The sequence below is a fragment of the Gavialis gangeticus genome, unplaced genomic scaffold, assembly GCF_001723915.1.
Source record: "Gavialis gangeticus isolate Ggan-Ray unplaced genomic scaffold, GavGan_comp1, whole genome shotgun sequence".
In the NCBI taxonomy this organism is placed as follows: Eukaryota; Metazoa; Chordata; order Crocodylia; family Gavialidae; genus Gavialis; species Gavialis gangeticus.
In genome coordinates, this window is record NW_017728997.1 from 20,231,713 (window position 1) to 20,256,424 (window position 24,712).

The 24,712-nt window shown below is 43.7% G+C and overlaps 1 protein-coding gene across 3 annotated transcripts in view; it reads left to right on the plus strand.

Annotated features, from left to right (window-relative positions):
* GRIP2 (glutamate receptor interacting protein 2) overlaps nucleotides 1–24,712 on the plus strand; it is a 126,113-nt gene that overhangs the window by 36,991 nt on the left and 64,410 nt on the right. For all 3 annotated transcript variants that reach the window (XM_019504907.1, XM_019504905.1, XM_019504906.1), the window contains exons 2-9: nucleotides 2,101–2,181; nucleotides 9,484–9,619; nucleotides 10,460–10,605; nucleotides 11,697–11,783; nucleotides 12,112–12,187; nucleotides 12,680–12,825; nucleotides 20,864–21,011; nucleotides 21,537–21,706. In XM_019504907.1, coding sequence (XP_019360452.1) covers nucleotides 2,101–2,181; nucleotides 9,484–9,619; nucleotides 10,460–10,605; nucleotides 11,697–11,783; nucleotides 12,112–12,187; nucleotides 12,680–12,825; nucleotides 20,864–21,011; nucleotides 21,537–21,706 — 990 coding nt within the window. The remainder of the gene's footprint in view (nucleotides 1–2,100; nucleotides 2,182–9,483; nucleotides 9,620–10,459; nucleotides 10,606–11,696; nucleotides 11,784–12,111; nucleotides 12,188–12,679; nucleotides 12,826–20,863; nucleotides 21,012–21,536; nucleotides 21,707–24,712) is intronic.

Here is a 24,712-nt window from a genome sequence, read left to right on the forward strand (position 1 = left end):
ATACTGTAGACTGAGGCCAACCTAAGCATTTGCACAAATCCATGTCAGTGGTGGCAAACTTTCACATGGAAAAGATCTGAAATTATATTTTGAAAAAATGGAAGTTTCATTTAGCTATTTTCAAGTTTTTTTTTAAAGTTTTATTGTAAATTCTGTTATAGTTTCAGTGAACTTCAGTAGTATCAAGAAAATTAAGACTCTTAGATGAAATGTTTTGGGTCAAATGCATCACTTTGTTCAACCAAAGCAACATTTTTTTAAATTTTGGAACTGCCAGTGAACTGAAAAATCTATTAGTTCTGCTCTCAGTAAAATCTCATCATTTTTTCTTGAGCTTAAATGGAGTGGGTTGTTCTCGGTGTTCTTTGTCCTTAGTGAGTCAAAACACCTATTGTGTCTGACTCATACATAATTTATGGGGAGGGAAGGGAAGATTTTTCAGGTAACTTTTATTTAAACCAAATTGGCAATTTTTGAAATCTTCACAGCTAATGAAGCCAAGAGTTTGAAGGCACTCCAGGAATACAATGATTGGGAATCAGGTTTACATGATACTGATTTCATAGTTTCTAAAAATTATTGATCTACAATATTCAACTTTTCTGACGGGCCTCTGAGCAGGCTTTCTATATGAGTGACAGTGAAATCAGTAGGAGCATTTAGTCATTTAAAATTTAGCAGATGCCTGAGACCTTAATCCCTAGACTAGTGGTTCTCAACTTTTTTAACTCAAGGCAACCCCCACAATTAGACTGAAAGCACCACTTGTTTCATAGTTTTCATAGTTTCTAGGGTCGGAAGGGAGCTGAGCAGATCATTGAGCCCGACCCCCTGCCATGGCAGGAAAGAGCACTGGGGTCAAACGACCCCAGTAAGGTGTACATCTAGCCTCCTCTTAAAGATCCCCAGGGTAGGAGCCAGAACCCCAGGGTAGGAGCCAGGATGTTGTAAAATCCTGACTATAGAAAAAATCCTTGACTATAGAAAAATAATAGAATAATTCTCAAAGAACTGAGAAAGATCACAACATTGAATTTCTAGTTGAAGTCTCTGGGTTGATATTGTGAATCGTTTTTGTACATCTAACAGTGCTAACATTGCATGGCACCCAGTGGCACCCTTGAAAGGATCTCAAGGCACTCCAGGGTGCCTTAGCATCCTAGTTGAGAATCACAGCCCTATACTTTTGAGCCATATTTCAGGTTGATTCTTCCTCTCAGCCTAGTCTTGCTTCCCTATATGGTTTAAGACTTATGCTAAAGGATGCTGCAGGATTTAGACCATCCTAATGACCTGTATTTGAGAAAGCTGCTAGTAAATCTTTCTCTGTAGTTGGACTAGAGATACCAGATTAATGTATATCGGTTTCCAACAATTGCACTGCATGCTTAACCAGTTCTGAAGATGTCATGATTGGTGATTTGGTTATATGTGAGGAAAGGTGGAAGGGGTGATTCTGGGATTTCCCCTTCAGCACCCTAACCGTCTCCTCTCCCCCACTCCACCATCAGTCTTTATATTTAAGCCAGTATCGGGCCATGCTCTTTTTCATAGCATTCTTTTCTATTACTGCCTTTTTAAAAAGTCTCTTAAGAAAAGGTGCTTTCTGTACTGTAACTGAAGCTGCAGCAAAGAAATTTGACTTTGAAATAACAGGATCTATAAGAATGAGCAATTTAATTCAAGTATGGTGATTTAGTACCCTGTTAGTGTCCTGATGTATTACTCCATTTCCAAAGATGGTAAGTTTCTTCACAAGCATAATGACAGGCTTAAAACTTGTGAGACTAATGTTACTGCTTTTCCTCTTCTCAGCTGTTCCACATAATTACAGAAGTAAGGGAATTTGCTCTCTTTCTTAGAGGATTAGTTCCCAGAGAAATAAATCAGATAATATTATCACATCACTTTCTTCCTGTTTCTTTCTCCCCCTCTCTACAGGACAGTGTTGCAAACTTAAATAGGGATTACATTCTTTTTCACCTCATGCTGGTGACTGGCTTGGTACAGTCTATAGAAATGTTCATTGATGAGCTTTTAAAAGTAGCTGTGGCTTTCAATATAATCTTAGCATTTGTTTTTCTTTTCTTTCACTGTTAGATGATGGTCCTTACTCAAAGGGCAGCAAGGACTCGAGTGGAATGGAAGCAGCCTTGGTCTCCAGAAGGCAAAGCATTCCAGGTAAATGAAATTACTAGTTCTTGTTCCCACTCTCTTGCACGTATCCTCCCCCACTGTTGGTGTATCAAAAATTGAAGAGCAACAGAGTGCAGAAGAAATAAGTATTGGTAGTCTTGGTGTGGGTGGAATGTAGCAGGTACTTAGTGTACAGTTATATTCTGATTTGTAGTGGTTAAAATGTCCTGAATGCTAAACAGAGAAATGGAGAGAACTAGTCATTGCTCTGAATAGCTTAAAACCTGGAAAGAAAGAAAGAAAGAAAGAAAGAAAGGAAAAAAAGATAAAGGCTGGAGGAAAGGTGAGCTACCATATACAAAAGGGTGAATCATACAATCACAGAAAATGAGGATTGGAAGGGACCTCAGGACAACCCTCTGCCCAAAGCAGGACCATCCCCAACTAGATCACCCCAGCCAGGGCTTTGGTGAGCCAGTCCTTAAAAACCTCCAAGGATGGAGATTCAACTGTCTCTCTAGGTAATCTGTTCCAGTGCTTCACCACTCCCCTAGTGAGAGAGTTTTTCCTAATATCCAACCTAAACTTTCCTTGCTGCAACTTGAGACCATTGCTCCTTGTTCTGTCATCTGCCACCACTGAGAACAGTCCAGCTCCATCCTCTTCCAAACCACCCTTCAGATTAAGGTGCTCCATATGTGGCCTCATAAGCGCACAATAGAGGGGAATCATTATTTTCTTTGATCTGCTGGCAATGTTCCTACAAATGCAGCCCAGTATGCTGTTAACCACCTTGACAACAAGGTCACACTGTTGGCTCATATCCAGTTCATTACCCACTGTAACACCCATGTTCTTTTCTACAGAATTGCTGCTTAACCAGTTGCCCCCAAGCTTATACTGGTGTATGGGACTCTTTTGTCCTATGTGCTAGACTTTGCACTTGTCGTTATTGAACCTCATGAGATTTCTTCTGGTCCAGTCCTTCAATTTGTCTAGGTCACACTGAATCCTAGCCCTACCTTCCAGTGTATCTACTACTTCTCTCAACTTCGTGTCATCCACAAACTTGCTGAGGGTGCACACCAGCTCATCTTCCAGATAGTTAATGAAGATATTGAACAAAACTGGCCACAGGACCAGCCCCTGAGGTTCTCCACTTGATACCTGCTGCCAACTAGTCATCGAGCCATTGATCACTACATGTTCAGCCCGACGATGCAGCTGATTTGTATCCACCTTACTTAGCTTGCTTGCAAGAATGCTGTGGGAGACCATATCAAAACCCTTGCTAAAGTCAAGGTATGTCACCACCCACCACTATCCCTGTATCCACAGAGCCAGTCATCTCATCATAGAAGGCAGTCAGATTTGTCAGGCATAACTTGCTCTGGATAAATCCATGCTGACTGTTCCTGATCACTTTTTTCTCGACTAAGTGCTTAGAAATGGATTCTTTGAGGACCTGCTCCATGATTTTGTCTGGGAACTGAGATGAAGCTGTCTTTTCTGTTGTTTCCCAGATCATCCTTCTTCACTTTCTTAAGGATAGGCCCTGTATTTGCCCTTTTTTCAGTTGTGGGGGACCTCCCCCAATCGCTATGAATTTTCAAACATGATGGCCAGTGGCTCTGCAGTCACATCAGCCAACTTCCTCTGCACCCTCATATGCATCGCATCCGGCCCCATGAACTTAGAGATGTCAAATTTTTCTAAGTAGTCCCTAACCTGTTCTTTTACCACTTTGGCTGCTCACCTTCTCCCCAGACTGTGCTGCCTGGTCCAGTAGTTATGTTATCTTATATACATAACTACCTTCACCTGTCTCTCCATGGTAATTTTAGGTCTCTTAGCTGCTGCTATTAACAATTTACTTGGTGTTTAGCACTTGCCTATTTTGTCCAGTAACTGGGGTTTTTGTCTTTGAAAACCTTCCCCTTCCACTCATCTCTCTTCCTGCTCTACTAGCTTTCCCATGAGTAGCATGACTACTTGTCACTTCGCTTAGCTACTTCTAAGGGTCTTCTTCCACATGAATAATCAAAAGTAACCAGTCATTCTGTTCAAGGCACAGAACTCAGTGAAAAGAAGTTGTGGTGTAGGCCCAGTTCTGAATAAGCAAGTATGTGGCTTACAAGGTGTAGACAGAAGTTATTTTTGTAGTGTGGTCGTCCCCTTGAAAGCGCTCTATAACCATGCCAAAACAGGAGTACACAGGGGGGCTTCAATCCACCAGTCTCCAGTCCAGCACTTCTTGGGCAAAGCCCAGCCTGAGCTCTCTCCCTTTCCTTCTCTCCCCTTCCCATTGTGCAGAGAGCACTGGACTGGGAGGGGGGGAGTAGGGCTAGGGGAGAAAAACTGCATGTCTGCAGCTCCTCAGTTGGATTGCTTCCAAATTGAAGCTTGATCCCCCACCCTCCCAACCCAACAGTGAACATCTGTTGGGCCAAGAGGGTCAGTCTAACTCCTAGTGCTTTCTGGAAAGCACTATGAGTTAAACTTGGGAGCTGCACATCTATAAGTGCCTACAACTAACACCCTTTAAATAAGACAGCTAGAAGCTGGAGATACGAATGAGCCTCAAACTTGAGAAAATTTCACTTTCAAAATTGGGCCAACCATGGGGCCCAAGCCCACTAAAAATTTCCTAAACATAGCTGATAAATTGAAACAATTTTTAAAAAATATCTGAGAAAACATTGATATATCAACTTTTTTATTTCCACAGATTCCAAACAGACCCATGTGTTTGCTTATAAATTTCTCATGACACTTTTTACATTGAATTTTTAAATTGTAACCATAATCAAAATGCAGCTTGACATATTGGCTTCAGTAGATGTTTTTTAAACACTTGTGTTTTCAGTAATGGAAAGTATCAGGAATGGCTTCAGTTGGGAAGAGGACATGCAATGTGGTGCAAAAAAATCAAGAAAAATCTAGGAAAGGCTTGAAAAACTGGAAAAATATTTAACCAGAATTAATTTCTTGAGGACTCATGCTAACAAACACAGTTAAACAGAGTTGACTTGGACTATCTTGTATGATGTCGTCTTGATTGATAGCTTTGTAGTTTTCAGTAAAAATTCATGCTGGCATTGATTTGCTCGTTGAATTTAGGCTGAAATTGAAGAATCATTTTGGCCAGAACTAAAAACAAAATGCAAGAAAAAACCCTGAGGAGGAAGTGAATGTTATACTTCAGTTTTCCATTTCAAATTTGTCTGCTTAAAAAATTAGGTAAATGTATTTTGGAAAAACCAGCACAAATACTAGCAGCTTCCTTTTGCTGAGATGGAACCGAGAAACTTCAGACAAATAAAAATACGTTACAATTTTTCTCTCTTTCTTTCCCTCTCCTTATTTAACCACTGAATTGAAAAAATCTGCACAGCCCTTGTTTTGAACAGTATCCACTAGGCTTCACAATGACTAGACACAAAATTAAACATGACAATGCCTGATTATGTCAAGTACTAAGCTGTTTGACATTGGGTTAATTACCATGACTTCTCAGTTATGTTCCAGCATGACATAATTGTTTCTAGTGTAATCCAGTCCTTAGAGATCCAAGCAGGTGAAGGAAAAAGGGAGAAGGTTTCACTATTAGTGTTAGTCCCAGAGATCTTCTGTAGCTGGTGGCTGTGATCCATTGCCTTTGAGCAATGTCAGATGGAATATTTGGGATGACAAACACACTTCCTGACAAAGAATGGTATCTGCAGACTTACACCCAGCTGTTCAAGTAAGAGTAGTGGGGAGAAAAGACATTGGATTTGGGTATTTTGGGGAGAGTGGGAAATGGACAAATATCTACCCTTGCTCTGCTGCCTTTGCATCACTCAAGGCATCTGGGTCACATTGGCATCAGGAAACAGAGCAGCTGGGGATCCTCAGCTCATGGCCTCTCTGGGGAACTAGGGTAGGAGGGCATATGCTCAGAGTTTCCTGTAGTTTTACACATCTGGTCTGTTGGAACAGACCATGGTCTAATCCATAAATTATCTTGGAAACTAAACTGTTATCTTTCTGTCCCCAGTATACAGGGAGAAAAAAATATTTGAAAATCTTGTAAATATACCAAAACACTGACCCTAAAGGAGCCTTACTAGGGGTGAGAAGGTAGTTAATGTGCCAAGCCCAGCCAATCACTGGTTTCTTTGCGATCAATAAAACATAAAGGTGCCAACTGCAATGCGTTGTAATAGGACATGATTGAAATCCCAGACTAATTTCATATAAGCTACTGGTCAGCTGTTTCATTCCAGGGGTTTTGGGGTGGGTGTTGAGCTGTTTGCCAATAAACAATATAGCTAACTTGCCTTTTCTTAAGGGTCTTGGAATGAAAGAGGCCCCCGTAGCCAGCTCATTTATGCTTGGGGTGCATGTGCATGTGTGGGTGAGAGAGATTTGCAGGAGTGTGGACTGGTGTTGGTCAGCGACTGCCGTTGCTTACCTTGACATAAAGACAAGTGATTCTCTGAGGTCTTTTTAAGTGGCAAGTTTCTCCTTGAACCTGCAAGATGGATAATTGAACTATGGGAGTCCTCATTTTAAACGCTTGTCAAGGGCCTAAATTAAGCCCTATTGAACAGCTAATAATCTCCCCTTACGGTACCATCTGTGTTGATCAGTCATCTCTTCAGTTGAAAGCAGATTTGTGAGATAGTGCCGGATGGCACTCCATTTAGAACAGCAGGGAACAGCGAGGAAATCTTTGGCAGTCACTGCAATCTTGGATCAGTGAATCGAAAACAAAGTTACTGTACTAGGCATGAATCAAATCTGTTTGCATTTAAAGAGCAGGAGCATTGTGGACATGACGTGTTACAATGCGTCGTCACTGCCATGTTAAATGGAGGCACATTAGTGATTGAACACCTTCCAAACCAGCCCCAGCTTACAAAGAGGTCCTCGACTCACATTAATCAAGTGCAGAGGCCCCTTGTGGGGATATGCTTTACAAAGCAGCAGCATGTAGAGTGACTTACGGCAAGGTGCAATTTCTTGTATTACTGTGGCAGTGTGCAAACAGCAAAGTGCCAGTCGGATTTTGCAGGGCAATTGTTTGATGCTCTGTGGTGCTGAAGGACAAAGTCTAATTTTTGAATGAAGGGGGAGAGGGGAGCTCCCAAACCCTGCAAATGAAAAGAGCTACTGTAGCAATAAATTATTTAAGAGATGCCTTGTTGCCATGCCTGGAAAGTGCAAACACTATAAATGTTCCCTCTCTGTGGAGAAAATCTGATTTGAGACAGAGGCATTAGTCTATCCTGATTAACTCACTCTTGACTGTTCACTGTAAAGCTGCAGGATTTTTAACTTGTGTCCTCTGGAGTCCGGATCTAGAGTAGTGCATTGCAGATGGCCATCAACACCTATATCGCACAGAAGATTTTGTTCTTTAAAATCTGCACGAACATTTAGTCACTCAGAAACTGGAGACTAACAGCTCAAAATGTAGGCAGGTTCTGTGCAAATGTGCTACATGAAGCTCTGTTAGGGCACCAAAATATTTTGAGTTGCAGCCCACCCCCCTGCTTTTCTAGTCCTAGCCTGCCTCTGGCTGTGGACAAACACCAGGGGCTACTTGTTAAGCAAACTTTCTGTTGCTTGCAGCTCAGCTGAGCTTTGAATCCTGGTGTCAGAGGTGAATGGTGAATGCATTGCCCTAGCTCTTCCCCTCAACCAGTGCTGACTGCTTCCAAATCCCCCCCCTCCCATGACCTTTGTCTTCCAACCACTTCCAGTTTTTCCATTCAGAAATATAAACCACTCGCTTGCTTTAAAAGGTGAAAAGATTGGTTTAACCTGATAATTGGCACCAATCTAATGATTATTTGTTTTGCTGATGGAGGAAGGGCAATATCATTCAACAATTGCAAAGAAATGAGAAAGTGCTCATAAAATAACAGGACGATAAGGGATTTAAGTACCACGAAACTGATCCTGTTGTAAATATTTACAACCAACTTGTCTTGCAATGGATGTAAGCAGGCATGTCTTACCAGTGACTGTCCTTTTGACTCCAGTTGGGTATTTTATGGGAAATAACAAAACATCATGACTTAAATGGGAAAGCTGAGGTACAGTAGAAAAATCTCATCTCCCTAGCAGCATGTCTGGATGCCATCATGCTGATAGAATCTGATTCGTACTCCGCATTTTTTTATGTCACTTGTTCGGGCTTTGTCTAAATCCTGCTCCTTTTTCCTCCACGAGGTTCTGAGATCCACCCTGTTCTGTCTCCTGAGGTGGCTAAAGTGTTAGTCTAGGCCCACAACAGCTCCATCTTAGTTACTGTCCCCTCAATGTCCAGCCCCGCTAACACATGCACGCTGCCCCTTGCTGATCCAGACAATTTAGCTGCTGAAGCAGTTTTCCTGGGTCATTGCTTTGGCCACAGCATTAGATGTGAATCCTTCCTCTGGGTCCCTCTGCTTCATTTTGTCAAGCATCATCTTGTCCTTTTCTTCCATGCCTTTCACAACTCTGTCTCCCTAAGAGTCTACTCTTGTCTGTTATGTCTGCTTATTCTGCTCCACCTGCAAATCTGTCAGTCTCTTTTGCAAACCTCCCCACAGTATCTTCTGTCCTTATGCACAGACCAGTCTTCCTCAACTGATGTTGAAGGTCCCCTCCTTCAAATCCATCCGTGGATCTTTTTCTATTTCAAGGTCTTTAAGAAAGCAGCTGATTTAATGATGCACCTATGGGCAGGTAGGGTGACCTGACACAATATTTTTAAGAATTGTGTAGAAAAGCAATTGAATATGTACTTTTTAATAGTATCCCACTTCCATCTCTCTCTGTCACTTGTCCCCTTACAACGTCAACTCTTTGCAGTGGGGAGTGGCATAAGTGAATCCTGACTGATCACGACTTCTGAGCGCAAGTCTAGTCTAGATCGTTAGTGATGGTGTTGCTCAGGGTGCACCTTGTCCAAGGAGTAGCTACAAATACCTGTCATGATCCCAAATACATAGCAGTGATGTGGAAGAACTTATACTTTTGTCTGAGTTTCTGTGAAAAGGGATGTTGCTTCAGAAGTTAAAAGTGGGAAATGGGAGTACTGTCTTGAAGGAAACAAACCCTTCTCCCATCCTCATTTTTCCTCTCCCTCCAGTGTTCACTGTCTTATTTTTTCCCTTTATCCATCATGCTCCTGATACCTCATTCTCAGCTCTGTTCATTTTAAAGAAAACAAAGCTGTGCATAAGCCCAGCTCCTCTGACTCAAATACTTATAGGGATATAGCACTTCATTGGCATGACCAAACCATCCGTTCCACTGAGACACTCATGGTGATGGTGTTGGCTTGATTTCTTTTCCAATATTTCTCTTCAGAGGAATTCAGAGGCGTTACCATTGTGGAGCTGATTAAGAAGGAAGGAAGCACCCTTGGGTTAACCATATCAGGGGGCACGGACAAAGATGGAAAGCCAAGAGTCTCCAATCTGAGGCCAGGAGGATTGGCAGCAAGGTGAGAACTCTGCTTGGAGACCGTGGCATATGGACATGGAAAGAAGTAGCTTTGGATAATGAGTTAGCTTGGGGCTTGAACGGTGCTACAGAATGTAACATTTTATTCTAGTGAGTAGAGTTTGTTCCATTGTGAGCTATTTCCTGTGCAGTGAGCATGAACCAGCAGGTTGAGAGCACATTTTGGAATGGTTTAATGAGAATGGTTTGGAGGGTTTCTTTTGATCCAGCCAGTTATAAAGGTAAGTGGCTCTACAAAATTGGAGTGGTTTTTTTCATGATTGTACCTACCTAGTTGAATACATCCTGGCTGCATAGTGGTTTAATTCTTGAACCAGTTTGACAGCTGAATGTGGGTTTGACCCTAAGACTTAACACTATCAATATTGGATCAACTAGGAGAGTGGATGAGAGACAAAAGGGTGAAGGAGAAGAGAAAAGGAAAATTTGAACATTTTTTGTAGAGAGCAGGCAGGGAAAAACCCAGAATTTGTCTTGCTAGTTGCAGTTTTGATTCAGATGATGTACTTGATATCTGCCTCTGGCTTGCCTGTGAAAGTTTTCACAAAGGTGAGTGGCATGGAGAGAGGTTGTGAACACCTCTTTTTCAGTTGTTCTTATTTGTCTGAATCTGAATGGTTGTCACTTAGAAAATTCAGTAGACCGGCAGGTTTACCATCCCTCAGCAACAGGTGGGTCATTTTTATATTCCGTTGGATAAAACAGCTAATCCATCTTTGATGGGGTGGTCAAAACACTGTCCGTTAGCAAAAGGTGCACCAGACCATCCAGAGTGAACATAATGGAGAAGACTTTTTTGTTACCATTCGTTTCTTTACAGAAGCGACCAGCTAAACGTTGGAGACTATATCAAGTCAGTGAATGGTATCAACCTGACTAAACTGAGACATGATGAGATTATAAGCCTGCTTAAAAATGTCGGGGAAAGGGTGGTACTAGAAGTGGAGTATGAACTACCCCCAGCTGGTGGGTGCCTCTCATTTCTTTCTTTTTTTGTTTGACTGTCTATTCCGGGATGCATATGAGCTTTGTTTATTGTTCTGGCCTTCATCACCCAAATGTTTAATGGGGCATGTCCCATTTTCATCTGTCTGTGAAACTTTGGTGGAAGAACTGTTTCTCAAGTTCAGTTAGAGCTCTCCTTTTCCAGCATACCGGGTACCTGCTTGTGCGCACTAGCTGGAGAGGACTGATTAGATTTCTGTTGCTTTACTGTGACTTGACAGTAAAGCCCCGACATGAATCCCAACGCCACCTTATTGGGGCTGTAGTACAAAGTATTATTAAAAATCTTAAGTACGCATTGTCAGACCTCTGCTTTTTCTGTTCAAACTACGTGTAATGTTTTGGGCACTATGCTTTTTGCATAGGTAGGCTGAGAAAATGTACTTTCTCTAGTTATTAGATGAGCTGCTTCATCTACAATGAAGATTGTCTTCTCATGTTTTGGAGAGTTTTGGCTGAGCTTTTCTCAAAAAAATGCAAATGGGGGAAAAGGTGGGGGAGGAGGGGCACTTTCAGAGCATCTGTTCCTTAAGGGTTTTCTACCATACGAATGATGCTCATCATACACATACTCCCATCTGCCCAATGCAGCCAAACCAAAGAAAAAATATTCAACAACAATTCAACCTAAACCAAGAGGTGGGAAAATAGTCTGTGTAATATATTTAGCTTAAACACAACTGATTTCTCCCTAGGATCAGTTTAAAACATTTGCTTAACCTTCTTGAAGTAAAAAAAATATATATATTGAGGGAAAAGCCCAACTTTATACACTGAGGATTTTAGATTTCCTTATTCTTTAAAGTCCATCTCTGACTTAATATTTTTTTAAATAAATCTGAATTGAGCTCATATTTATGAGACAGGCCGCTGGCTTTTGATTGACACTAATCACATTAAAACTGTTTGAGAAATGGCAGGGTTTCATTTGAATGTCAAAGTATTAATCAAGTCAAATTGGAGGAAATATAGCTGTAGCTTAATGTTATTTCCAAGAGTTAAGGGAGGAAAAGGTTTATGTTTATTCATCTTTCTCTTTTTTTCTTGTGTAGCGCCAGAAAGCAGCTCTGGCATTATTCCAAAGACTATAGAGGTGTCTCTGTACAAGGAAGGCAACAGTTTTGGCTTTGTTCTAAGAGGTCAGTAACTCCTGTGATGATATTGATAAAGACCGGGTATACAAAATGCTGGTGTGAGCACATTTGAAAGCAGAGTGGAGGGAGGAAAGAGATAAGAGAAAATGAGAGTTGAAAACCTTGGATGAGAAACAGAACTGTGACCTAATGTATGTACTAAGCAACCTTCAAGGACTGCTGGCTGGCTGACTATCCAGAGCAGACTTGCTTGCAAGCTGTGTCAGCTCTTACATAAAAACTGTCTCCGGTCCTCCATCACCCCCAATGAGAGAGTAAGGACTTGCAGATCCAAGGGCTGCAGTTACTCACGGTTTTCCTGGTTTGATCATAGGGGGAGCCCATGAAGACTGGCACAAATCCAGGCCATTGGTACTCACGTATGTGAGGCCAGGTGGCCCAGCAGACAGGTAACACTCATTTTTTTTAACGTCCTTTAACAATGGCATTTAACAAAGTGTTCACACAGCTCTGATTAAGCAGATTTCAGATATAATATCCACTGGCCCTTCTTGCCTGCATCTCCAAAGGACTTAATTATAGCTTTCAGCTTAAAGTCTTTTGGGAGAAGACACCTGTGAAGTTATGAGTCCTGTACCAATATGTTCATGAGATGGCTAGCTTGATAAACCTGGGAGCCAGGTAGGGAATTTTCTATTACGCTTAGAAGTTCCTCTTCCAGAAACAATTGCTTAATTAACTGAATGCCGATCTCTCAAGGGCCAGCATTGTTAGGCTAGAAGGTCACACATTAAGGGGTCTGAGGCAAAATCTTTAATCTCAAACTACTAATTACAAGTGATGGGCCTCAGACTATAAATATCCTAAATGACTGTCTGGGGAAATACTCAAATCATGTTTAATCAAGATTCTTACAGAATTTTGCTTGTGGCTCCCTGCAGGGAAGGGTCCTTGAAAATCGGGGACAGGCTGCTGAGTGTCGATGGGATTCCCCTTCATAGCGTGACTCACGCTGACGCACTGAATATCCTGCGTCAGTGCAGCCAGGATGCGCTCTTCCAGATTGAGTACGATGTCACCATCATGGGTAAGGACCAGTCAACTGGGGGTGGAAAAGGCAGTTCTGGGCTGAAACTTCTCTGGGTGCCTGCAAAGCGGTGTCAGAGAAAGCTCTTGGGTCAGAGGTGTTGTCTTTTATTAGACCAACCAAATAGTAGGGGAAAAAATGTCTTTCTTTGCAGGCTTTCAGGTTCAAACATCTGTCTTCAGGCTGAGGAAAATTCAAAGATTGTAAAAGTTCTCCTAGGTAGTAAAGGGGGAGGTACAGGGTGGAAGTGTGTGTGCTCTTATTTGTGACAGCTGCGTGAACTGGTTTAGAGGATGCCAACTATGAAGGTATTAAGAAAAAGCAAAATCTGACTTGTGATTGGAAAAGCTCAAAGAAGGTTGAGATGATCAGATAGCTAAAACACCATTGATTCTGATGGCACCAGGGGTCCATTTTAAGAGGTGATATTGCTAGCTAGGCAAGGTTACAAGGACAGGACACACAAGAGGCTGGAAAGAAAGGGGTGCAGAACAGGGTTGTATACTTCTTGGGAAGGCAGCCAAGGCCTGTAGTAAGTGTATTGGGGGCAGATGAGTTGATTTCAACAAAAAGTTGGACACCAGCATACATTTTTTTTGGTGCTAGATTTTGAACATGCCTTGTTTGGGGACTTTGACTTTCAGAGATCTATATACAAGTCTGCTTGTACTGGGAGCATGCCATTTAAACTAGAATTGTTTCAAAGGAACTCTCAACTAGACAGAAAAAAGTTAGCAGCGGGCAGAGTATTTCTAAAACAATTTTCTATGCAAAAGTATTTGTACATTTTTGAGCTGCAAACCAGAGGTGGGGAGGTTATTAGCTGCTGTATAGCAGTTTAGAGCTGACTTTGGACTGCATAGCTGTTGCTGCAGGGAGCAGAGTTAATGAGTTTAAGGTTACCACAGGGTCTGAAGCTGTGTTAGCTATGGAAACTCATTGAGCTGTTTCTGAGACTCTGATGCCATGTACCAGTCTCCAGACAGGTTTTCACCACCACTGGAGCCACAAGCTGGACCAGCTATTTCTGGAGCCTTTTCTGCCAAGCCCACAACCCAGGCCAGCACGTCTGAGCTCAGGAGCCAGGGAAAGAGGAGGTCTAATGAGATTGGATTGCTTTCTGATTTGCCAGCAAGTTAAGAAATCGAAGGAGTCTGTGGTCCGGAGAGCACTAATGATTTTTTCAAGGAGAAAGGGAGTAAAGGAGAAAGGGCTTAAAAGTTGTGCTCCTACCCCCACTGTGCGGTATTTTGGGAGCTTTGTATAGTGAGTTTGGCCATGTAAGAAGATGACTGCAGAATAATTTGTTCCTTACATAGATGAACACAATTTCAGTCAACAAAAGCTTCAGGGATTTACCTTTTTCCCCTTGAAACATCTTTTCCACCCAACCATATTTCTCTCCCTTCCAACAAAATGTCCACACAGATAAGTTGAAGGTCCCTCTCTGGCTGGTGTGGTTAATTAAGGTGCACTGGTTTCTGTCCCGGCAGCATGCAATGGAGTGAACTGACTAGCGGTCACATCTGACCCCTGTGAGTCCCAAGCCAGGAGTAGTTTACACCTGAGACAAAATGGGGGGTTCTTTTGGCTTGAACTCACAACCTTGGACCTGGAGCATGATGCTTTAAGCATTGTTGTGCCTGCACAAATATATACAGTCTACAGTCTCTTCTTGCAAGGGTTTCAGGACTGGAAGAGAGAGATTCAGATAACAAGGTATCGGCAAAGCTGAGTGAAAGAAGCTTGCACACTCATTACCTGCACTCTGCGTGGCTTGCCATGTTACAGTAGCCATCTCTCCTCGGCGTAATAATTGTTCATCTACTTCAAAACGATCCTGAGCCCTGTGCTCTGTTTCTTCAGTGTTATGGCTAGCTAATGTGTGGCTTTCTGAATATGAGTAGTTCCAGAAATAGCAATAGGGATGATCCACTTCCTTGGCCAGCTGTCATGATTAGACAAAGTTCTGGGCAGACGCAAACAATTAATGCTGGGCGAGAAGTGGGTTTTTCTAAATTTTGTATTAGGGCTGGCTCGTCTTCAGTGACTTTACACCTCAAATGTTGGGCTGTAAGAGGTAGTGAATAGCTCTGATATTGTAGGTCCATTCCCAGTTTAATCCTGTATTCTTGTGTTGTAGCCACTACTGGATGCTTAAAGGAAATCTGTAAAGGACAGTTCTTCCATAGAGGAAGTTTTTTACCTCCTGGTTAGTGGGAAGTCTTAATTAGCTTGCCCTGCTCCCTGTTTTTTTTTGTTGTTCATTTGGGAGTGTGCAAAAATGTGACTTTTAATCCCATCACAGTCTGAAGTGGACAGTTTTGCCAGCCTTCCACTAACACTGGAGGTGGGAGATGGCATGACACACCTAATAGTTAAACCTCTTCACATCTAAATACGATCTAATCACCTCTTCACATCTAAACCTTTCTGTTTACTCCTGATCAACCCTGGACATGGTCCTTAATATGAGATAATGCCCGTTATTAAACAAAGAACAGGCCCTGGCTCTACATTACCATCCACCAAGTCACTTCTGAGTGGACTGAGTCTTTGAGATGAAGCAAAAAAGCAACCGTCTCCTCTGCATTCGAGGAACAGGAGAGTCCTCTCGCTGGAGGAGCACGTTTATAAATGCCGTACTGATATGCTTCTGTCCATGCAGCTGGCAGCACGCAGCCCTGGTTTGGCAGGTAATTACAAGATGGAGTGAATCCAAAGTTGCATATGCTTAAAAAGAGGAGTACAATGGCTTTGCCATGACTTCTGTTTTCCCTAATATGATTTTTATAGATGCTTGGCTTTTTGTAATGTGCCCGTCACATATGCAGATCATCCTGAGGTTCATGGGAGATTAAATCATCTTCATTCCTTCTGAATTCACTCTTGTATTCAGGTACACAGACCTCCCAGGGCCCCTGGTGGCAGAGTTGTCACAGTAATAATTAGTACAGATTGTGTCTTCCATCTGAGGAAATGAAAACTCCTTATAAGTGTTTGATTAAAGTAAATGTCTCCATGCTCCACAGAGGTGGCTACGTTGCTCCATTTTACAGCTGGGGAAACCTGAGGAACAGAGCAGTGATTTGCACAGCAGGAGTGTGAGGAGGAAACCAGGCTACCAGGGTTTCCACAGTGAAATCAGGCCAGGGTGCACTTTTAACTGTGCTTTCATGGCCTGTAAACTGGTCTTTTACTAATCAACTTGGCTGACGTGTTCAAGGCCCACTTAGGAATTCAGCTGAGCTCCCAACAGATGAATAGGCATTGGGTGTCTAGGTCCCACAGGCAACTGAAAAGTTCTGCCCTCTTACTTATTGTAGCATTTAATTAATAACGTGCTTAGCAAACATCAGTTTTTCTATGCCACGTGGGCCCTTCTAAAGACAGTGCCCAGCATTTGAACAGAGACTGTAAACAGTGCTTAATTATTGGATTTGCTGTGGCATGGGGCATTGGGCTTGAAGGCTTTTAGGCTTGACTTGCTGTTTGGGGAAGCTACTTGCTGGAGATGATGAATGGGCTACAAGGTGGGCTGCAGCCCCAGCCTCCTTTCCCTTCCCTTGGCTGCCTACCAGCCTATTGATTTTAGCTGGAGACTACAGTTCTGCATGGCTCTCTTGCTGAGGGAGCAGAGGGATTGTAATGTCCCACAGCATTAAATGAACTGCTGACTGCTCGACGGTAGCTGAGTAGCGGCAGAGTATCTGGCCTGAAAGGGTGGCGTAGGAAACCATAAGCCTACGTAAGCAAACTCTTGTAGCCAAAAGGATTAACAGCTGATTGATGATGTCTGGAAGCAGGAAGCTCTGATATTGAGGTGCACTTGTGGCAGGAGAAATGGGTTTCCGCCCTTTCCACTCTCTAGGGTAACAACTGAAAACGTGGCTGCCAACCCATCTATCCATAAAACTGCCGACAAACTGGGAGGGAACCAAGAAAGCTCCATATAAAACAGAAGGAAAGCTGGAGCATCTCTTGGAGGTGTGATTGGGAAAATGATCTTCAAAAAGCAGCTGAAAAAAACCAGGCCTGTGGGATTGGATTAGGTGACAAATTTTCCTCCTTCTTATACAACATTAAAATCAGGGTATTGGCCTTCATGGAGAGGCTGCTGAGTCCACAGTATCTGTGAGGAGCTTTTAACAAAAGGCCTGCTGTATTGATGCATTTGCACAGGATCTAGACAGTCTTTTCTTGTCTGAATTGAGACCTTACACCATTCTCATCCACAGAGAAATAGATCCACGTGACAGAGAAATAGATTTATTATAATTCCGCCCCCCACCCCGAAAAACCCCAAACTGTCATCCCTCTCTGGAGCAGGGAATTGAAAGACTTGTTTTAGTCCCTTCTTTGCTGCCCACTGACCAATCGTACACCTGGAAAAGTTGCTTGGAATCTGTGCCTCAGTCTTAATATCTGCAAAATGGGGGTAATGATATCTCAGCCCCAGATCTGTTGACAAGTGCAATTCGTTGTCTATAAAGCATTTCCACTTGCTATATTGAAGTCAGTCTAATCATGCAAAGTGCCATTGATCTTGCCAAAAATTGGTTCTTGCATTCCAGGACCAAATCTTAAACACATTATAAAACTCACTGTGTGGCCTTGGTCCCTGGTCCATTAACTCAGCAGTAACAGATGTGTGGTTCTTGGCAAATGTGGAACATGTTGAGACAATCTCTTGCCCGAGTGCTGAGCCTCCAAACAGTTGATTAAAACTCTGTTGGCTTGTGGGATGGGATCTTACAATGAGTTGAGCCTTGCTCTGAGCTGCAGTGAACTAAGCATGCTTCCCAGCTCCTGATCTCTCGTGTTTTATCTGTGCAATGGTACTCCCTGAAATACACAGGTGGCTAATTTTGGGGCTCCTTTACTATCACCTGCTGGTGCCATCCTCCTTTCTATGTTAGATGAGGATGCCCAATGCATAATAAGATTTCTCCAGGGTTGAAGCAGACAGCAGAAATTGAATCAACAGTGTGAGCAATCTGTGGTGCCTGCTGGGTTCTCTCAACATCTTTTTTTTTTTTTTAATGAGTTTTGGATTTAATAACCCAATGCTAATCACTGCTTGTTAATTTGGCTCCAATCCTGGTTCCTGACCTTAGTTTTGAGAGAAGTCCTCCTCAACCCAGTTATATAACATTGAACGGCCAGTCTTTCTTTGGCTTATGTGTTTAAAAAATGCACAAAGAATGATCCTTCTTCATTCTGCTGGTTGTCAGCACTGTAGGGCAGGTAATGGCCTGTCTAAACACACACATTTGCACTGGCTCGGTGAAAGCAGCGGGTGTTCAAATGGCTTAGTTAAACTTCATGTGCACTCTGAGACTGCAGTTCAGAGACACATTTTCTTTAGTAGTGAGGTTTAAACAATTAATGGTGTCTTTTTGCTCTGACCCAAGCTCTCAGCTAATGAGGCTGCTTCCATTAGGAGGGGAATCAGTGATACATGTGTTTTCTTTGGTTGTAATCCTTTAAAAAAAAAATCTGTGTTCCTATTTTCTAGGTTAGAATAGAAGCCAACCAAAGAAGGCGGTTTCTTTGGCAAGAAACCACAAAGCCAGCTCGGTCACTAGGAACCACATGCAGTTTACTGTGGGGTTGACTAATTAGCTCTGCAGTAAAGTGTCACCATCTACACATGCACCCATATTAGAGCACACTAAATTAATTCAGTCTGCTATAGGATAGTATTGTTGGGTACAGTACTATCCTATGGCAGAGTAATTTATAGCACCACAACGCACGTGTAGGTGACAGGAGCTAGCTGGAGCATAAGGGAGCATGGTGGCGGGGCCCCCTTCCACCTAGCCCTACACTTTAGCTCCCTTGTGCCCCAGTTAGCCTCTCCGCTACCCAGTGCCACCCCCCAGAGCCTGGGGCTGTTCCCTCAGGTCCTCTACTGCTCTGCCCTGGCTCAACATGCTGCCGTCCCACCCAGGAGAAATAAACTCTGGTGTGAACTGTGCTAGAGCTTATTTCTTCACTCTAATTGCATGTGTAGTGCACTTGCAGAGTGCGTGTCTGCACTGCCCCAGGAATACTGTCATAAAATGCACCCCATCCACTTGCTCCCACTACTTGTGTGCCAGTCTTGCAGATGAGGCAAGGTAGCTGTCTTGCAGCAGCACTGAGGTTGTGCTTGAGGCTGCTCTAAGGCAGCCTGTCTCAGGCAGTGCATTCTGGTGCACACCCAGAGCAGGCATGGAGCAGCAGCAAGTGGGCTGGATGCATTTCACAGCAGCACTTCCCTGGGTGACAAAGATGGGCAGATGTATTTTGTGCGATTGCTTTCCTCCCAGACTGCAGCAGCAAGTGCAAGCCTGCTGGCTTTCTGCCTCAGCACATTGATTCCAATACCAGTTCTCTAGTTTGCAGTTGGGAAAATCCCTCGGCCTACATCACTTAGCCCTGACCCGCTATGTGCCTTGGGTAGTCTCTCCATTACTTGCAGCTGTCTTCTTCCACAGAAGAGGCCTTAATAGCACCTCCTGTTAAGCCTAAAAGAGAACTCAGCATATCTGTTGAGGTTAACTAGGTCTGTAATTGTCTTTGCATTAAAGTCTTGCCTGATGAGAGCCCTTAGCAATTCTCAGCATAAAGTTTATTAAATGCTGGTTTAGCTGGAACCTTGTTCAAACACAGACATTACCCCTGTGCCTAGCCTGGGTAAAAGGGCACTGTAACCTGACTGACCTCAAAATAGGACCTGACTGAGCACTTGGCAAAAGCCGAGATGAAGGAAACTTCTGTTCCCCGGACTGTTTGCAGAGGGGTGATGTCTTACAGGAAGAGTGTAAAATCACCTGGAATTACCCTGTGGAGCCAGACATCCAAGATCTGCATACGTGCATCTTCCTGTGAGCCACAGCGAGATGTTTATATAATGATGCAGCCAGATAACGTCAGCATTTGAGTGTCGAGTCACCGCGTGCACCCCGTGGAAGAGCGGAGCCTTGCCTCCAGTGATCTGGGGCCTCGGTGGCACAGAAGGCAGGACTTCTAGGAGCCAATTCTGTTAGTTGCTTTGGAAGCAGGTGTGTGGATAATGCTGCCAATCTCCACGTATCGCTGAGTGGGGAGGGCAGCAGCTCTGGCATGCTGCCTGTGGACCTGTGCAGGGAAGATAAAGTTTTATCTGCTTCATAAATCCTACTTGTTTACGATGGCCTTGGGTATGTGGGGAGTAAATGTGGCACTTGTGGCAGGGGGTACTTTTATCTTGGCAAACAGGTTTCCAGATTTTTTTTTCCTTTCCTCTTCTTGAAAGGGTTTATTGGTATGATGGGAGTTCATATATATTCTCTGTATATTCCTGAAAGTGTGTGTCTGGGCAGGCCTCTGTTACCCAGTGCATTTTCTTCTATTCTGACTAAATGTGTTTGCAAACAAGAAATGGAAGGAACAGTAGGTAGCTAGGTAGGTGTGTGCCTTCATTCCCACTTTAGAGATGGGTAATAGAGGCAGAAAAGGTAAGTGATTTGTCAATGGCCAGAAATGAAGTGTGCTAGAGCCATGATAATCAAGTGTCTTTGTTTTCCAATCATTTGGCCAGACTACATACCTTTCTTTGAATACCCTGTAATGTGGGTTTTTCCCTGGGGCTTTTTGTGCCATTCTAGGAAGAGGTTCCCAACCTCGGGTCATGACCCAAATGAGGGTCGCGGGAACAATGCCGGTAGTGCTGCACACACAGGACAAGCTGTGCCACGTGCCGGGAGCTCCCCTGCCCCCAGGCTGCCACCATACTCCGCTCCCAGCAGCAGGTCACGGCAAAAAAAGGTTGGGAATCACTGATTTAATATGATATCTTTTCCCCCTTCTAATACTGTCTAGCCTTCTAAGATGTAAAGGTGGTTGTGATTTGTTTTTAATGTTATTCATAATATATAGCCTTATAGTATGGCCAGGCCTGATCTTTCTTCTGAATCGTAGCAAAAGGTTGGCAGATGGTGGCTTCCACCTGTGTTGTGTAGATGGAAAGACTGAAATGAAAATGTCCTAAAACACTATTACTGTTTTTCAGATACTGTAGCTAATGCTTCCGGTCCTTTGTTAGTGGAAATAGCCAAGACTCCAGGGTCCACACTGGGGATCACTCTGACAACAAGCACGCACCGAAATAAGCAGGTCATAGTCATCGACAAGATCAAGCCAGCCAGTGTGGTGGACAGGTGCGAAGCTAAGCAGGATAGCAGGGCTGCATATCTTTCCTTTTCCATTGTTCATTTTGTTCCTTTCTTGGTTATATTAAAGTTTCCTCCATTTGAAATAGTGAAGTCCCCAGACCTTGTAAAATGTTAACAAGCTAAAAATGTCTGGGTCATTGTCCATCAGGAATGAATTTGAGTTTATGTGTATAAGAGCTGAACACGAATCTAAAACCCAGATCTGAATGCTTTCAAGCCCTGAGGTGCTGAACATCTAGTTCCAAAGTCCCTAACGAGTAAGTCATACAAAAATGTAGGAAACTTGGTGGCTTTTGATCTGGCTGTACTTGAACCAAGCCTGACTGTCTCACTTTGAGTTTTTAGCTTCATGTCACCCAACACTCATGCTGGAAATCAAAGGGGAAGAATGGAAAACTGGGAGGCAAATATTCAGAGGAATCAGAATTGCTGAACTTTGCACAGCTCTCCAGCCATGTATGTCACACATGTGCGTGTACAAGTAATGGCTTATGTGTTGTTTCTCTGCAGATGTGGAGCCCTGCATGTTGGGGACCACATCCTCTCCATCGATGGCACCAGCACAGAGCACTGTTCCTTATTAGAGGCAACTCAGCTCTTAGCTGCCACTTCAGAAAATGTCAAGTTAGAGATACTGCCCGTTCACCAGAGCAGACTTCCCCTGAAGCCTCCAGAAACAGGTATGTCCTTATAATAAAAAATCAAGCAAGGTTGATTGTCCTGAAAGCTAATGTGATATCTGCTCCATGGTACTCTTAGCTTTCAAATGCTGATCTGTGGGGAGAAAAATAGACATTGCACTGAAATACCTAAGACTGGGTGATATTCTTTAGGGAAATAAATAGTCGAAAACCAGCACTAAACAAGAATGCATTGTTCGGAAACATGGAAACCTATACAAGATGACCTCCTTCGAGGCCTCAAAAGTAAAATACTTTATTCCTTATTTACCAGTCTCTTTGTGCTCATGTAGTTTTCCTATGGTCAACCTTCATTTGGTTGTGACTGCTTATGCCTTTCAATGGATGCTCATAGATGGAGAAATCTGGCAGGAAGCTGGCCTGGTGAGGAAACAAATCACAGCCTATGAGTAGTGTACTTCCAGGTCATCATTGGCCTACTTGATTGTGTGCCCACCATGCCAGAACAAATGATGATGGCAGCAGCATCGATAAGAGGAATGTTCTCCAAAGAAATACTGGGGTAAAATCCTGGTTTCAGTGACATCATGGACAGAACTTCTATTGATTTCAAAGGAGCCAGGATTTCCCTCTGGGAAGTAGTAGTGGTGGTGGTGGTGTTTTAGTCTTTCCTTCTGTGTGGAGACAGCTGGGAGTAGGATCCTCACTGAAACTTAAATGCAAGGTCATTGCCATTACATTTGAAGGAGTTGGTCTGCTGTTCTGGTGTAAACTGTTTTACAATTGTCTTTAGGGGAATTGTATGGACACTGACAGACATTCAGACCCCGATGTAACTCATGGTGTTTTCCATAAAGCACCATGAGTTAGAGTGCCTACCTCTCCCCCCCAAACCAACAGACATTTGCCTGCTGGGTGGGTGGTGTGGGGGGCATTAAGCCTGCCAAGCAGCCCATCTTCAGATCCAAGGAGCCACCCCAGCTCCCCCCTTCCAGCTCTGGGGCTGTCATCAGGGGGGTGGCAGCAGTGGGCTGCTCCTCTCATGAGCCGGTAGTTTGCCCAGCCTGAGCTAGGGGAGATGAATTAGAGCCACCTTGCCTCACCAGCCTGGCCCAGCTCCCTGTAGTGCCACAGCTGGGGACAGGTTTGGGGGGGCCACAAGGCGGGGGGTTCTGACCCACCCCACCCCACCCGCTTCAGTTTAGGGTGGGCAAGCTGGCAGCTCATGAACAGAGCAATTCACTGCTGCTGGTTTGCCCCTCCCTCCCTGATCACAGCCCCAGGGGCAGGGTGGAGCAGGGCTGAGCTGCATAAGCCTAGCCCCAATCGCATGAAAAATTAACCCTAGGGTTAATACAAGTTCCCTAAGGTGCACTAAAATAGAGTGCCTTCATCTGATACTTCATTTGAGGAGGGTTAATTTTTCGCACAATTGGACACTTTAAAAGTGCTCTGCAACTGTACATGTGTGTCATGGCATGGCCGTAGGGTGCTTGCCAGGGCCTGATAGCGTGAAAATGTAACTTCTGTCTGCACCCTATAGGTCTTGACTGGTGCTAGCATTTCTTCGGTGCTCAGGATTAAATAGTGTGACTTTCCATACCAGTCCACCAGCCCATCATAGCAGAGCAATGTCAGCTATTTCTCCCAAAACACATATTTTTGCTAATATTGTCATACAGTAGCCCTAGGCAAAACTTGGCATTTCCTTTTTATTTCAGGATAATTTAGGAAAGGGGCGGGGGAGGGGATTAAGAATTTTTTTCCTGTAATCTTCTTTAGCATGATGTGGCGGAACATAATGTTTAATAACTTCTCTATTTCTAGAAGTTTAAAGCTCCTGGATGCCTAGACTAATTTGTTCAGAATTAAAGCAGTTTAACGAAGGGAGCTAATGACTTGACCCCAGTGCCCAGGAAAAATGGGAAGCTAATCCTTTTTCAGCAGCTATAAAAACGTGCCATTCTCCTATCTGCTTTAGCTCCCTGATCCTGATCTCCATTCCGAATCCCTGCGTTTAGGAGACACGTTCAAAGAAGCGATGGCTTTGAGTGTGCCTAGTCATTTTCCCCCACCCTTGTGTATAAAATCAGCCAAGCATGGTAGAAATTCAGAGGGCCAATTTTTTAACATGATTACAGCACTGTAAGGGCATGAAAGTGACTACAGCTCCCCTGTTATTTTAAGCTCTTTAACAAATGGACATCCTTGATCTACACATTGAGCAGCTATTGATATGAAGTGCTGCAGATCAAGGGCAGTACGTGTTCTTCAGGGTTTCATCTTCACAGAGATGGCAGGAGGGGAGGGTGGCAGGTTTTAGCTGCACTATTCTGATAAGGGTTGAGCAGTAGTAGAGTAACCAGCTATCATGTGCAGGGCCTGAGTGTGGAGCGTGGAGACTCAGTGACTCATGTTACCTGCTTCTTTTATGTAGAGGCTGGAAGTTGCACATCCTCTGCTCCCATTGACCACAGTGCAAAGGGAATGTTACTGAGGGATTGCATTCACACAGCCAGGGTCTTACGTCCTCTTTTGTACCAAAAGGCTATAGAGCAGACACGACCCTCCATGCCCAGGAATACACTTGGCATGAAAGAGTTTCAGCCCTGCCTCCAGATGTATTGCTTCCTGCCACTACCAGTGCTGGGGGAGGCTGGAGATGGGGCTGCTATCAGCCCTGCATAAGGAAACGCAAGCCCACCTGGTGTCTCTCCCCATACCAGGGCCAGCATCAACACTTGAATGGATTTCCCTCTGGTGGTTAATGCAGAAGAAGCTTCAAGCAATTCCTGTTGTAGAGGCTTGTATGTGGAGAGCAGGGTTTGTATCTCAGATTCTCCCTCCCTCCTTGCATACAGACTCCTCCTGCTTTTTCTGTGTACATGAAAACAGGAGAGACTAGAGAGGGAAATGGGCCAGGTGAAGGGAAGCGTCAGCCAAAGTCTAAAGTCTGCAGGATCAACTCTTGGAGCACAGGAGGTGGTGTTTCCTAGGGTCGTGCCCATACTGAGCCTGGGACCCCTGCTGAGGACATAAGCCTAC